A 12,521-nucleotide genomic window follows, 5' to 3' on the forward strand; every position below is an offset into this window, starting at 1 on the left:
TTTCACAGTGTCTGCAGAATCGTTGCCTGCAAGGTAAAACTCAGGGTAAGAAATACAAATCTTATTACAATTTGTTAGCGCGACCGCATTTTCGCACCGGGTTAAGGTGAATACAACGTGCTCTAGGCTGCTCTGCTCTGGGTTGCAGTCATGGCTTCAGAAGAACCTAAGGCAAAGAAACTTAAACTTTCAGAGGAGGAGAAGACCAAGTCTCCGTCAAAAAAGACTCCTACAAAACTAAGGTGACCCAAAGCTAACAACCTGCTTCTCTGCAGAGCGCAAAGTGGAGATTCATATGAGTTGTTTAATGCTAATGTGTTTCCAAATCCGATTTTCTGAATAAATTGTGTTTATAACATTTTTAACCGAGCATGTATTGGTAACTGAAGGTAAATAGTTCTGTTTCTCCCACGTCTTTATTAGTATGTTATGGTGCAGTGTTGTAAAAGGTCGTAGTTTTATGGCTGGCTGCCCTTTCCACTCTGCAGCTAGATAACTTTAGCTTATGGTTGGCTAGCTACCAGCGTTTGTTGACAGACTTGTAGTTTATATCTATTCAACATGATCACATTTTTGTCTTTATGGTTCAAAGCTGCAGGAAAGTTGCTCATTTTGTGCTGTGCAATGTCTGTTGGATCATTAATAGACAAAATTAGGGGATTCCCCATTGTGAGGGATGATACTTGCTTGAATTATCCAGTGTCGACAGAAACTACACAGTGCACGTTTTGCACATTTCCCGTGTCTGTAATGTTTTGAGGTTAATTGCGTTAATTAAGTCATTCTGCCATGGTGCATCCTTTGGCAGAAATATCTTAGTGCCTCTGCATCCTGTATCATCAACACGCTTCTCACGCTGTTATTTAGCTTCAAAGGCTGGACTGAGCCAGGAGTCTGTGAAATAAACCAATCACCACATAGGAACAAGCTGTCCTGACCCTCCCACCTTCAGATGCCACCAATCAGTCCGCCCCAGTGGGAGGAGTGGTGGTTGCTGGCGAATATTGATCTACCCGCTCACTGTGCTCAAATAGTGAAGTTTTTGAGTATTTAGCTCATTCTGAGCCGGTTTTAGGTTGCCCAACAGGTCTGTCAGTGTCTGGCTGCTACACACAGAGAGGGACCATGTCTTCTGCACGGTAAGACTCGGTGGGCTGTCAGAGCATTTATGTGAGACAGGCATTGTTTCTGGTTCTGTGTAACAGGTTACACATGCTCTGTAATCATCTGGTAGCATAGTGGCAGATGAATATGCTGGAGGAAATGATAGTAAGGGTGTGGCATGTTTTGGGAGCATGCATTTTCTGGGTTTTACACACAAAATATTCTGTCCAGGTTGTCACTGCCTGTTGCACAAATGTCATTTTGAAAAAGCTAATATGTTGCTTGTTGAAACCTGCCCTTGGGCAAGTGTAGCATGAAAGTCTAGATAGGAAAATATGTGTTCATAAGGAGGTAGCATCTGCTGGGGCCTGTGCTCAAATACTCCATCTGGATTATTCCCATACACATAGGCATCAGGGACTAACACATCGGAGGTAAGATGACAGAAATATACACGTCAGCACATGTATTTACATGTGGCTTTCCCTGCCCTCAGGGTTCCTCGTGGTGATTTTGCAGTCAAATTCATGGTCTGTAAAATTTTAAGTCCCAGTGGAATGGTTAAGCTTTGACACACAGAACTGTGGAACCTCTGAGTGCATAGTCTCATTTTGTTGAGATTCAGTGGTTGTTGTGCAGTTTGGATGGTTTTTGGCAGTACTAGGCTATTATTGTCTGTGATGTTCAAGCTTTGAGCTCAGTGGTTTGCCTCAAGAGAGAGGACGTTGCACTTAACTGCAGACACACAGCCTACTGCCTTCCTGATGTTGCCCTGCAGTGAATCTCATAACATGGTTATGCGGATGAATGATTAGATCTAATCCAGTCTCAACATCCATATTCTTTTTTTCTACCTTACTAATGAGTCATGCATGTTTTGTAACTATTTTCCTCAGACTTCCATTATGCTGCTTCTCTCTCTGTGGCACTCAGAGATTTTAATAGTCATGTGATTGCAGTCATATGGAAACAAAACTGCAAGTTTCGCACAACAATGATACACTTGTATGTGCATAAATACCCAGCACATTGAAAGCCAACACAGTTTATAAGTCAACTTTAAATGGTGGAAATGCAGTACAAGGGCTGTCTGTTTTTCATTAACATTAGGAGTAGAAGGCACAATGTAAAATACTTGTATCAATTTGTGTCATATGCTGTTTTTTTTGTTGTTGTTGTTTTTTATATCTGTTACATATTTTGTCTCCTAAAAAGCTTGATGTTCCATTGGAAAAAGTTAACGTTTCCATGTTTATATTTCAGCCCTAATACACTCTTTGGGATGGGAAACCCCTTACTGGACATTTCTGCTGTTGTGGACAAGGACTTCTTGGACAAGTGAGTTGAAGAATTGAAACATATCAATATAATACAGATAAATGACATACAACATTGGCTGCAAACTTCTATTATTATTGTAACTGAATAACAGTGAGTCATCATAATCAATTACATTTTTACAAGCATATGCCGAATATTCCTTAACATCTGCTCTTAATTAGGTGAAGGAGCATAGAGCATAGAACCACAGAAGGGTAGTAGCAGCACAATAATACTAGTATCAGTTATGTGAATTGAACGTTACATCTTGCTTTACTGTCTAATCAAGTCAGAGATATTTCGTGTCATTGAGGTCTCATCTGATTGTCTGATCATAAACAAAAGCTGATACAGAGGCAGCAAAAACTATTAAGTCTATCCTACTTTGGTTAAATGAAATGAAATTGAATTAATGTAATTGAGCACTATTTGTGAAGGTCTGCACAATATATAGATATATCTTGTCTTTGGGTGTTTTGTCACACTGTTGACCAGGGCAAAGGCCTCAATCTGGTTCCAGAGTCCACTCTGAAACTACTTGCATAAACTCCTCTGGATTAGAGGCTAAATCATCCACTTTCCTAATACGATGGCATGTAGACTAAAGCAGGACTAAAACTAGACCTTAATCCCCAGCCTGACTTTGCCTTTCGAGGAAACTACTCTGTTCATCATTTTGGCCAGGAAATTAGTTTATAGAGTTCACTTTCATAGAAGTTCTCCTTATGTTGTAAAGTATAAATAATTGTTAATCACATTCACACTCCATAAGAGTATTTGCCTTAATCAGCAATTCACTTGTGTCTGCAGTACTCATACATGTAAATATAATCCAGATTCTTATGTGTGTTTGAGTGTGTATCTATTCAATACTTCTCTAGAAACTTTAAATAACAAAGTAAACAGCAGGCGTTGGCTAATATTCCCAGTGAATTGGAGAAATAACTGCTGCTTCTTCTTTTTTTTCTTTAATTATTTGCAGATACACGCTGAAGCCCAATGACCAGATCCTGGCTGAAGACAAACACAAAGCACTGTATGCATCTCTATATTACATAATTTCCCAGAGTTGTTGACAGAGTTGTAATTGCTTGTCGTGTAACTGTGTATTTAGTATTTATGGTGAGAGCATTAGTACATCTGAGTCTACATTCAGTTTGGTCTGGACTGGTTCAGTCAAAACGGGCACACACTAGAAATCACCCCAGCTGACCTTGGTTCTTTGTAAAGAGCCAATGGCAGAGCAGTAGATCCGACACAGAGAGAGCATCAACCAATAGTAAAAGAGGACACTTCACCTCCCAGTTCCTCCGAGACAAGAACCAGAAAGCAAACATTTAACAGCAGGAGATAAGTAAGTCGTCCAACAGTGGTTTACACTGATGTATTTGGACTCTTCTTTGGCAAGCGAGCAATTGTATGAATTTAGGTTTTTTTTTCTATTTCACATCATCATAAAGTTTGTGCTTTTTAAATTAATACATATGCACTTAAAACAACTCCACCTATGTTTTTAAGGTGAAATGACCTCTAAAATAATCTATATTTAAACTACAAAGAAGGATATAATACGTTTTATTCAACCATGATGGAAAAAAGTACATTCCCAAGCATTAATCAGTAATTTTTTTGGATAATTAGTAGTCAAAATTTCCAAACAGTAAGCCAGGTGTCAGGTCTGAGAGTGTAGATAATTAGTTTACTGGGAGGCTGTTTTGTAACTGTGTCTGAACGCAAAAATTTAACCCATCAGTCCTGTTCTTCTGCACTAATGTCACTCAGCCTGTTCGGACTGTGCTAAGGGTAACATGCAGATGTTTTGCGTTACTCTGTGCCTAATAAAACACACTACAGGCACCTACTCCATTTTTCTTCCCTCCCCCTGCGAATGCTGACGTGGTCTCAGGACCTTTAACAGCAGTGGGACTGTTGTTATTTCCACACTGCTTCACAGTGACATTAACCACAAAAACACATTTAGCATGTTTGGCAAAAATATCCGCTATATTTAGATTGCGCAACTTTGCACATAAGAGATCTTTTAGCTCTAGCAATACAGTGACTGATTCAGTTGTTGTATTACATAACCAATCATATAACAAACAACCAGTCATGCATGTATGTATGTATGTATGTATTTGAGGCTGTCTCTGCATACTGACAGATGAAGCTGGATATCTTCAAGCCTCTTCAGTAATTAGTATTTTAATGACAGAAGGTTTACACAAAAATCTGTGCAATATCAGTCAATCCAGTACATCCATCATTAAGAAAACCGTACAATTTAAAGCATATAATGTTAAATACTTTATGCACAATCATTTATATGAAACAGAGTAAAGAACACAAAAACAAGGTTTAAGGGACTAATGAGACATAATTTGGTCAGATTTCTCGCTTAATGGCCTCATTTGGTGCCAAGTGTAAGATGAGACTTGAAGCTTTGCAGTAATATATCCAGCATAGTCATCACCCTGCAGGAGGCTACTGGAGTAAATAACACCAATTAACAAGTTTTACATTATTTACTGTACATTAAACATAATAATAAAGTAAAAAATAATAATTAAAGTGAGCCAAGTAACGAGGAAAATCTGGAATGTAGCAATCCATAAATAGTGTAGCAGTAACTTGTCAAAGAATGAGGTGAACCTGGATGCATGAAAACTACAGATGCGCCACTTGCAAAATTCTGGGCCAATACAACACTTAAAATTACAATTTGGCCATTAGATAGCTCTGATATCTGTTATTTTCTGTAATTTTAGTTTACTTTTGTTATTTATTCTCCCATTTTTGCCGTGAAAACAAAAATATGTATTGTGTTTGTATAAATTGGGCCAAGTGAACTGTTTTAAAAGTCTTTCACTTCATTATCACTGTGTTTTGAATAAGCACATTTGAAATCATGCAGAATTATGAAGCAACCTTTAATATAACTTAACAGACATTTGCCACTGCATTGAAGGAATTGCATCATGTGATATCCACTAATATGTACTGATCCCAGCTGATACATCACAACTTCTTAATAGCTGTTTTTAATAACTTTACAGCCTGATTTGTAACTCAACTATATATTACATTTTTTTTTTTTTTTTTTTTTTTATCAGTGAAGTATTATTGTATTTAAGTAATACTGACTTTTATTTGACATTAACTTATTAACGTGTGTTTTTGTTTGTAGATTTGAGGAGCTGGTGAAGACATTTAAAGTTGAGTACCACGCTGGAGGAGCAACACAAAACTCTATAAAGATCGCCCAGGTCAGTCATTTCCACGCACCATCTCCCACCATGTCAGTGCTTTGTATGGTTTTATTCTAAACATGTGCATCTGTGACTAGAATTTGTGAACGTCTGCTAATTAAAGCTGGTATAAACATTTGTAGTGGATGATCCAAGAACCCCATAATGTGGGGACGTTCTTTGGCTGCATCGGCAAAGACAAGTTTGGAGAGATCCTGAAGCAGAAGGCTGAGGAGGCCCACATTGATGCCCACTACTACGAGCAGAATGAAGAGCCCACAGGAACGTGTGCAGCTTGTATTACTGGAGACAACAGGCAAGTCATAAAAATACATCGCACATTTTGACTCACATTAAAGTGGTGGTACATGATGATTAAAAAAAAAAGTCAAGTATTTCATATTATGCTTTATTCCATTCTTAGATTTCACACACTTCATGTCACTATTTTCCTTGCTTTGCTGTCCTGACCATGTTTGATTACTTGTTATATCTTATGTTAGGACTATGTTGCAATAGACTGTTCCATGTTTGTGGGTTTCCATCCAAATATACTATAAAATTTAACCAAGTCCGTATTCTCATCTCCTGCTATTATGCAAATATTGTTCCTCTTTATTTTTTTTTTAATGCTCAAGTTGAACATATGACTGAAAACATCTGGATAGAAATGCACCATAGATACATTAAACCTGTATTAAGTTTTGTTTTTTATTATAATTCTAACAGTTCTTGTGGTAAAGTGTATTATACAGTATATTTAGTTTTTATATTTTTGACTGTAATCATGTTTTTGGCTGATTTGATTTTCAAAACATTACAAATTGGTGATTTTATAAAACGGCAAAATGATAAATAACCAAGCTATAACATTTATGTAAAACTATTTACTTGTTGAATTCACTGCAAATGTACAATATCATTGTCTGCATATGGAGCTGGTCAAGTGGTAACGGGAAAATGCTTTAAGCTGTTTTTCTGGCTTAAAAATAGTAAAAACCCCTCGGCAATGGATGGACAAAAAATTAACATCTGCCTTACAGAGTGGTTCCAGTTTTCATAAAACTGTAAAATCTTTACTGTTGGTCCTTTAGGGTATCTATTTTGCAAGACAGTAAATAGTTTGTATTTTTTCAATATATAAGGGCATAAAAAAGCAAGAGTTTTGCTAAGTGGTTCAGTAATGGATGGACAAGGGACAATAATTACATGTTTCAATTGTTTATTCAGCATTTTTATTAGCAGCATTAAATGCAGCGTGAAAAATTATTACATATAGCACCATTGTTACATAATGCGGCGCTACAAGCCTCTATTAAACTCTGTATTTATGGTTTTACAGGTCTCTGGTAGCGAATCTGGCTGCTGCAAACTGCTACAAGAAGGATAAACATCTAGACCTGGAAGAAAACTGGAAGCTGGTGGAAAAAGCCAAAGTGTATTACATTGCTGTAAGTAGTAGTAGTTGGCAAACCAGTATTCATTGTGCTATCCCCTTCAGTTATTTAGGTCAGCTCACATCTCTATTCTCACCTCTGTACCCGTGGGTTACTGTCAGAAAACCCACAGGGGAATTTCCACAGAGACTGGTCCATTTTCTGCTGAAGACCTCACTGTAATATAATTCATTAGAGCCCATCAGGATATAAAAAGCAGATCAGTTTCGACCCAGTGTCATTTCTACCTTCCAGGGTTTCTTCTTGACCGTCTCTTTGGAGTCCATCCTGAAAGTGGCAAAGCACGCATCTGAAAATAACAAGCTATTTTGCCTGAACCTCTCTGCACCCTTCATCTGCCAGTTCTTCAAGGACAACCTCATGCAGGTTTTGCCCTATGTAGATGTGCTGTTTGGGAATGAGACGGTTAGTCCTTCACTCTGCGTTTGGGCCACACATCAAAATGGTTTCTGTGTGTAGATGTTGATGTAAACATAAATATTTTTGTTCTCCAGGAGGCAGCTGCGTTCGCTAAAGAGCAGGACTTTCAGGTGAGTAGATGGTATTATTTACTTGGACAGTTCACCTACAGAATACTACATTTCAGGAGATTCAACAATTCAGCTATTTCCCCTTGATTTATCACATATGCTGCGTTTCCACTATGTGGTGCCGGCTCGACTCGACTCGACTCAACTCTGCCGTTTTGCATTTCCATTATGAAAAAGGACCTAGACTCTGGTACCCGGTACTAGTTTTCTGGCATCACCTCCGCCGAGGTTCCAAGACTGGGGAACAGATACTAAAAGGTGACGTGTAAACACTGCAGAACACTGAGTAGTCAGAGAGTTGTCTCTTTGACCCGCCGTTTTACAAAAAACAGATGCAGTTTACAGTAAATATAGCGGTAGGTTAATCCACAGGATGACAGTCTGCAAAACTACACCACAGTCGGTCGAGATTCAGTCTTTGGTGGCCGACGTAAAAATTCAGCGTGAGCTTGACAAGACAACACGCAATGAGCGAGTTTATCAGCAACTCTGAGCAGACGACACAGAAGTAACGCACTGCATCGCTATGACGTCCAGGTACTGTAATGTCGGTAGTATCCTGTAATGGAAACGGTCTCCAGGAATAGGACCTGGTACCTGAGTCGAGCCGAGTTGAGTCGAGCCAGTTCCACGTAGTGGAAACACGGCAATAGTCTGTAGATAATCTGTTAAACAGTGAGTTTTTCACCCTTTCATGTATAAGATTTTTTTTTAAGGTTGTTTTCATTATTCAACATTCTCCTGAAATTGAAACACATTTTATTTCATATTTTCTTTTATTTTTAAGCTAAATCTTATATAAAACTTCATATTAAACTTTCAACATCAGTTCTTCCTTAGTAGAATGGAAACCTCATCTTGCATTTCTTGCGTTTCTTTGCATGTTTTGTGTTTTGTTTTTTTTTTGCATGTTTGGATGTAGACTGAAGACTTGAAGGAAATTGCCAAGAAAGCTCAGGCTTTGCCCAAAGTCAACAAAGAGAGGAAGAGGATCGTTGTGTTGACTCAGGGAAAGGATGAAACAGTCATGGCCCTGAGTAAGGCGAACTGAATTTTCAGTAATTTTTCTTTCCATATTATGTTTCTGATTCACTGTTAGAGGTATGATTTAAAAACATATATTCTTTGCTTTCTTTTTGTGTCCACAGGCGACAAGATTGAGACTTTTCCTGTGCTGAAAATTGACCCTAAGGATATCGTTGACACAAACGGTGCAGGAGATGCTTTTGTAGGAGGTATGGTATCCTGTCTTTTGATACATTTCCAGTTTGGTATCAGCCTGCTTTGACTTGGCACAGCCTTTTTGACACTCCTACTATGTGAGAACAGGGACTACTACACACTTTACTGCTTCTAGTGCAGTAGTTCTTAACCTTGTTGGAGGTACTGAACCCCACCAGTTTCATATGTGCACTCACCGAACCCTTCTTTATTAAAAAATACAATATGATTTTTTTCAAATTCAAGACACAGGCATATGTTTTACTCGTGCACAAAATGAACCGTGCATTAACATCACTGTGTTCAAAGCACAAAACAAATACAGTGCATGAACTCACAACAAATTCCATACCTTTTCACAAAGACATGACCTTTTTTAATACTGCCACACTGAAATGGTTTTAATTTTTAACCTTATGTATTCCAATAATGAACTTATTGTATTTATGCTATCTATCATTTTTAACATTTTAACACACACCCATCACCTAATTTCCATCAGGCTACAATAATAATGAATATTTACTGCAAATCAGTGTGACTTCTGCTGTTGCCTTTGAGAGACCAGTTCAGAAATGCGTGGCTTCACCTTGGCAAGTGCCACTCTCATGTCATTTTCACAGCAAAGTCTGTTCCTTTGTGTTGTAGTGCTATAAGCAACAACAATACACCGCGTATATTGGATGTCAGTCAGAGAAAGAGTCTCCGAAGCCGTTTGTTTACATACACGGACCTAGCCCGACACACACACCCGACTAATGAGTCGAGTGTGTGTCTTGACCTTCGCCGAACCCCTGAGACTGACTCACTGAACCCCTAGGGTTCGATCGAACCCAGGTTAAGAACCACTGTTCTAGTGTCTTTGCTAAGGGTCTGAGCAAGCCAAAGTAATATTCAGAGTTCATACAGGTGCTTGAAAACCTTGAAACTGCTTAAATTTCAAGGTCTGAAAAGTGCTTGAATTGTAATTTAAGTGCTTTAAAGTGTTTGCAATTATAACTTTGTGATGTCATTTATTTATTTTTATTATTAACTCTGCCAGGTTAGATGGCAAGCCAAAGCTACTTACAGAGAGGCGATGCATTTTGAAATATTAGAAAAATTGATTATATCAAGAAAAGAAAATTAGCGGGTGCTGTCAGGTCGACTAGAGGTAAATTTTTATCTTAATCTTTGGCTTGGTGCAAGTGTGCCTGAAGAACGCCAAGTGGCTTTCCTTTCTCTGGATAAAATTTTGTGTCGTCCTTTAATTTCTATACTTTTTGCATTATAAAACATAATTTTAGTTGTTTAGTTAAAAGTGTACCTGCAGTGAAACAAAGTCAAAGCCAGTTGAGCTGATTTCATTGTTGGAAAATAAGTATTATTGTTTCTCCTGTGTGTTCCAGTTTGTAACAAAATATTTTCTACTATGATCCAGGATTCCTGTCTGAGCTTGTTCAGGATAAATCACTGGATCAGTGTGTGAAGGCAGCACACTACGCTGCCAACGTCATCATCAGACGAGCAGGATGCACCTTCCCTGAAAAACCAGACTTCAGTTGAGGAGGATTTCTGGACGACTTCCTTCAGTTTGAAACCTCTCTCACTTTATTTTTTAGTTTAGCCAACCCGTCCATTTTTTTTTTTTTTTTTTTTCCCTAAGCCATCCGCACAATTAAGTTCTAACTCAGTGTCTCCTGACATCTGTGCCTCTCTCCGTGTCTTCCACTTGGGGTCGCTAGAGGATCATAAAGCCTCGAGCCGATCAGTTGATGCAGTTGACTGAAACATTAATAACAGCATCAAGAAAGAATGGCAACACCTCTGGAGGGAATTATTTATGTTGCAAAAAAGAGGATATAAATGGAAAATTTGATTTTAATGGACAGTTTATGATTTTATGATCCCTGCCAATGTGGGTCTGCCAACGCTCAGCTGCCTCTTGCGCTTGAATCTGGTGTTTTTTCACTGACTGAATCACTGGTCACAATCTCATTTCACTGTGGGACTACATATACAGGACTAAAAGAATGAAGAATCACTGAGGGAGGTTTTTTTTTTTTAATACTGCGGGAGTGATTTTATTTTTTAATAATTTTAATTATTCCTGATTGCCATTTTTTTAGGAGTAATCTTAACAGGCCAGTCATAAAACCAAATTTTGTTAAGCGCACACTTGATACATAAATAACTTGATAAATGTGTCCTTCGGGGACTGTTAAACGTGTCATTAATATTGGTGTTATCGTTAACATGAGCCGTGTGAAAGTTTTTCTGTAGGCTGTTTGAGGAATAGACGCATACGCAGACCGGACGTCATCATCACCTCCATAGTCGACTGGTCAAAACCAGCCTGTAGACACAGAGGTGAATGAAGAACCTGCAGTTTTTGTGGATTAAAAGCACTGTAACCTTTGTCGGGCCAAGTTCAGTGGGTTGTTATTTACCCCAGATATGTCATAAACCTCAATACTGACATTAGTCCTTTTAAACCATAAAACTGCAGCTTTTTTTGTTTTTTGGTTCTGCATTTGTTGAAAGGACAATCTTGACCAGTCCACAGCAGTGGGATGAAATGTTTGTGTCTATGGTTGGAGGAGTTGCCTGAGCTTAAGAGTGCCTTTTTATTCTGGCAGCAGTATTAAGTGTGAAGGCTTTGCAGATAGTCTGGTTTGTGTTTGAGAGAAATGAGACCAGTGATGGGCAACACAAAGCGTGTCTTAAAACATGTTCTTACTGTGTGCTGAGTTGTTTGTAACATGTATTGATTAAATGTTTGATATCAGAAAATTACAGTGGGCATTTAAATACCCTTTCCTCTACAGCTGTTTTTTTTCTGATCTGGGTGTATTCTGATCTCTTGAAATATCACTGTACTATCTGTGTTGTAGGTATGAGGAATTTAGGACCAATCAGAACAACAGCTGCAGATGGTATACACAAAAGAATTAAAGGTCAAATAATCATACATTTACCATCAGAGCTGTGAAATGTTCTGAAACTTGAATAATTTTCAGTACTAAATGTGAATTGTCCCTCTGTTTAATAAGTCTTTGTATGTTCAGATGCACCAAGAAGCCTTATCAAACCTCTGTCTTGTTTGTTGGACTGATGTTGCCCATCTCTGTGACCGTAATGCCTGAAATAAATAATAAAACTTAAAAGCTTGATGAAAATACTCTGAGTAAATATTTTTGATTTCTTTTCAATACCTTTCTTAAATCTTTATTTTTATCTTTGTATCTTGTAATCCTTGGTCCACCTTCTGTGTCTGTATGAAAACTCAACTTGTTAGTTATTTCTGATAAAGACGATTTATCTAAAAGTGTCTGATCCAGTTTTAACCCCCTTATTACAAACAGTTGATAAACACGAGCATCTTTGTGAACTGCATCAACATTAACTCCCCTTGTGATAAAAAGGAGTAATCTTCTCACATCAAAAACTAGTATTTTGATATCTTGGACAAGTCAGGTGCATTATAGGACTTCAAAATAGGCAACTGAATAAAAACAGTAATTTATTTTTGTCAACATAAAGCTAAACTGAGCTGCTAGCAGCATTAACATATGACAACATATCCCTAAATGTATATTTTAAAAACAAAAAATTACAATTTTACATTTGTGAACAGTATAAAAAATTATTATGAAGAACAT

At 37.8% G+C, this 12,521-nt stretch overlaps 1 protein-coding gene across 2 annotated transcripts; it reads left to right on the forward strand.

Moving 5' to 3' along the window:
* The first annotated feature begins 75 nt into the window (after positions 1 to 75).
* On the forward strand, positions 76 to 12,033 carry adka (adenosine kinase a). Of its 2 annotated transcripts, none has more exons than XM_030155804.1 (11): positions 76 to 242; positions 2,368 to 2,442; positions 3,407 to 3,460; positions 5,612 to 5,690; positions 5,816 to 5,988; positions 7,015 to 7,123; positions 7,364 to 7,534; positions 7,624 to 7,659; positions 8,582 to 8,696; positions 8,808 to 8,894; positions 10,301 to 12,033. In XM_030155804.1, exons 1-11 carry the CDS (start codon positions 151 to 153, stop codon positions 10,423 to 10,425), a joined length of 1,116 nt encoding a protein of 371 aa, XP_030011664.1. In that variant the 5' UTR covers positions 76 to 150; the 3' UTR covers positions 10,426 to 12,033. The 2 variants fall into 2 exon arrangements, with proteins under 2 accessions (XP_030011664.1, XP_030011665.1); XM_030155805.1 differs by lacking the exon at positions 76 to 242 and adding an exon at positions 296 to 1,139.
* Positions 12,034 to 12,521: the final 488 nt, after the last annotated feature.

This window comes from Sphaeramia orbicularis, chromosome 15, assembly GCF_902148855.1.
Source record: "Sphaeramia orbicularis chromosome 15, fSphaOr1.1, whole genome shotgun sequence".
Classification (NCBI taxonomy): Eukaryota; Metazoa; Chordata; class Actinopteri; order Kurtiformes; family Apogonidae; genus Sphaeramia; species Sphaeramia orbicularis.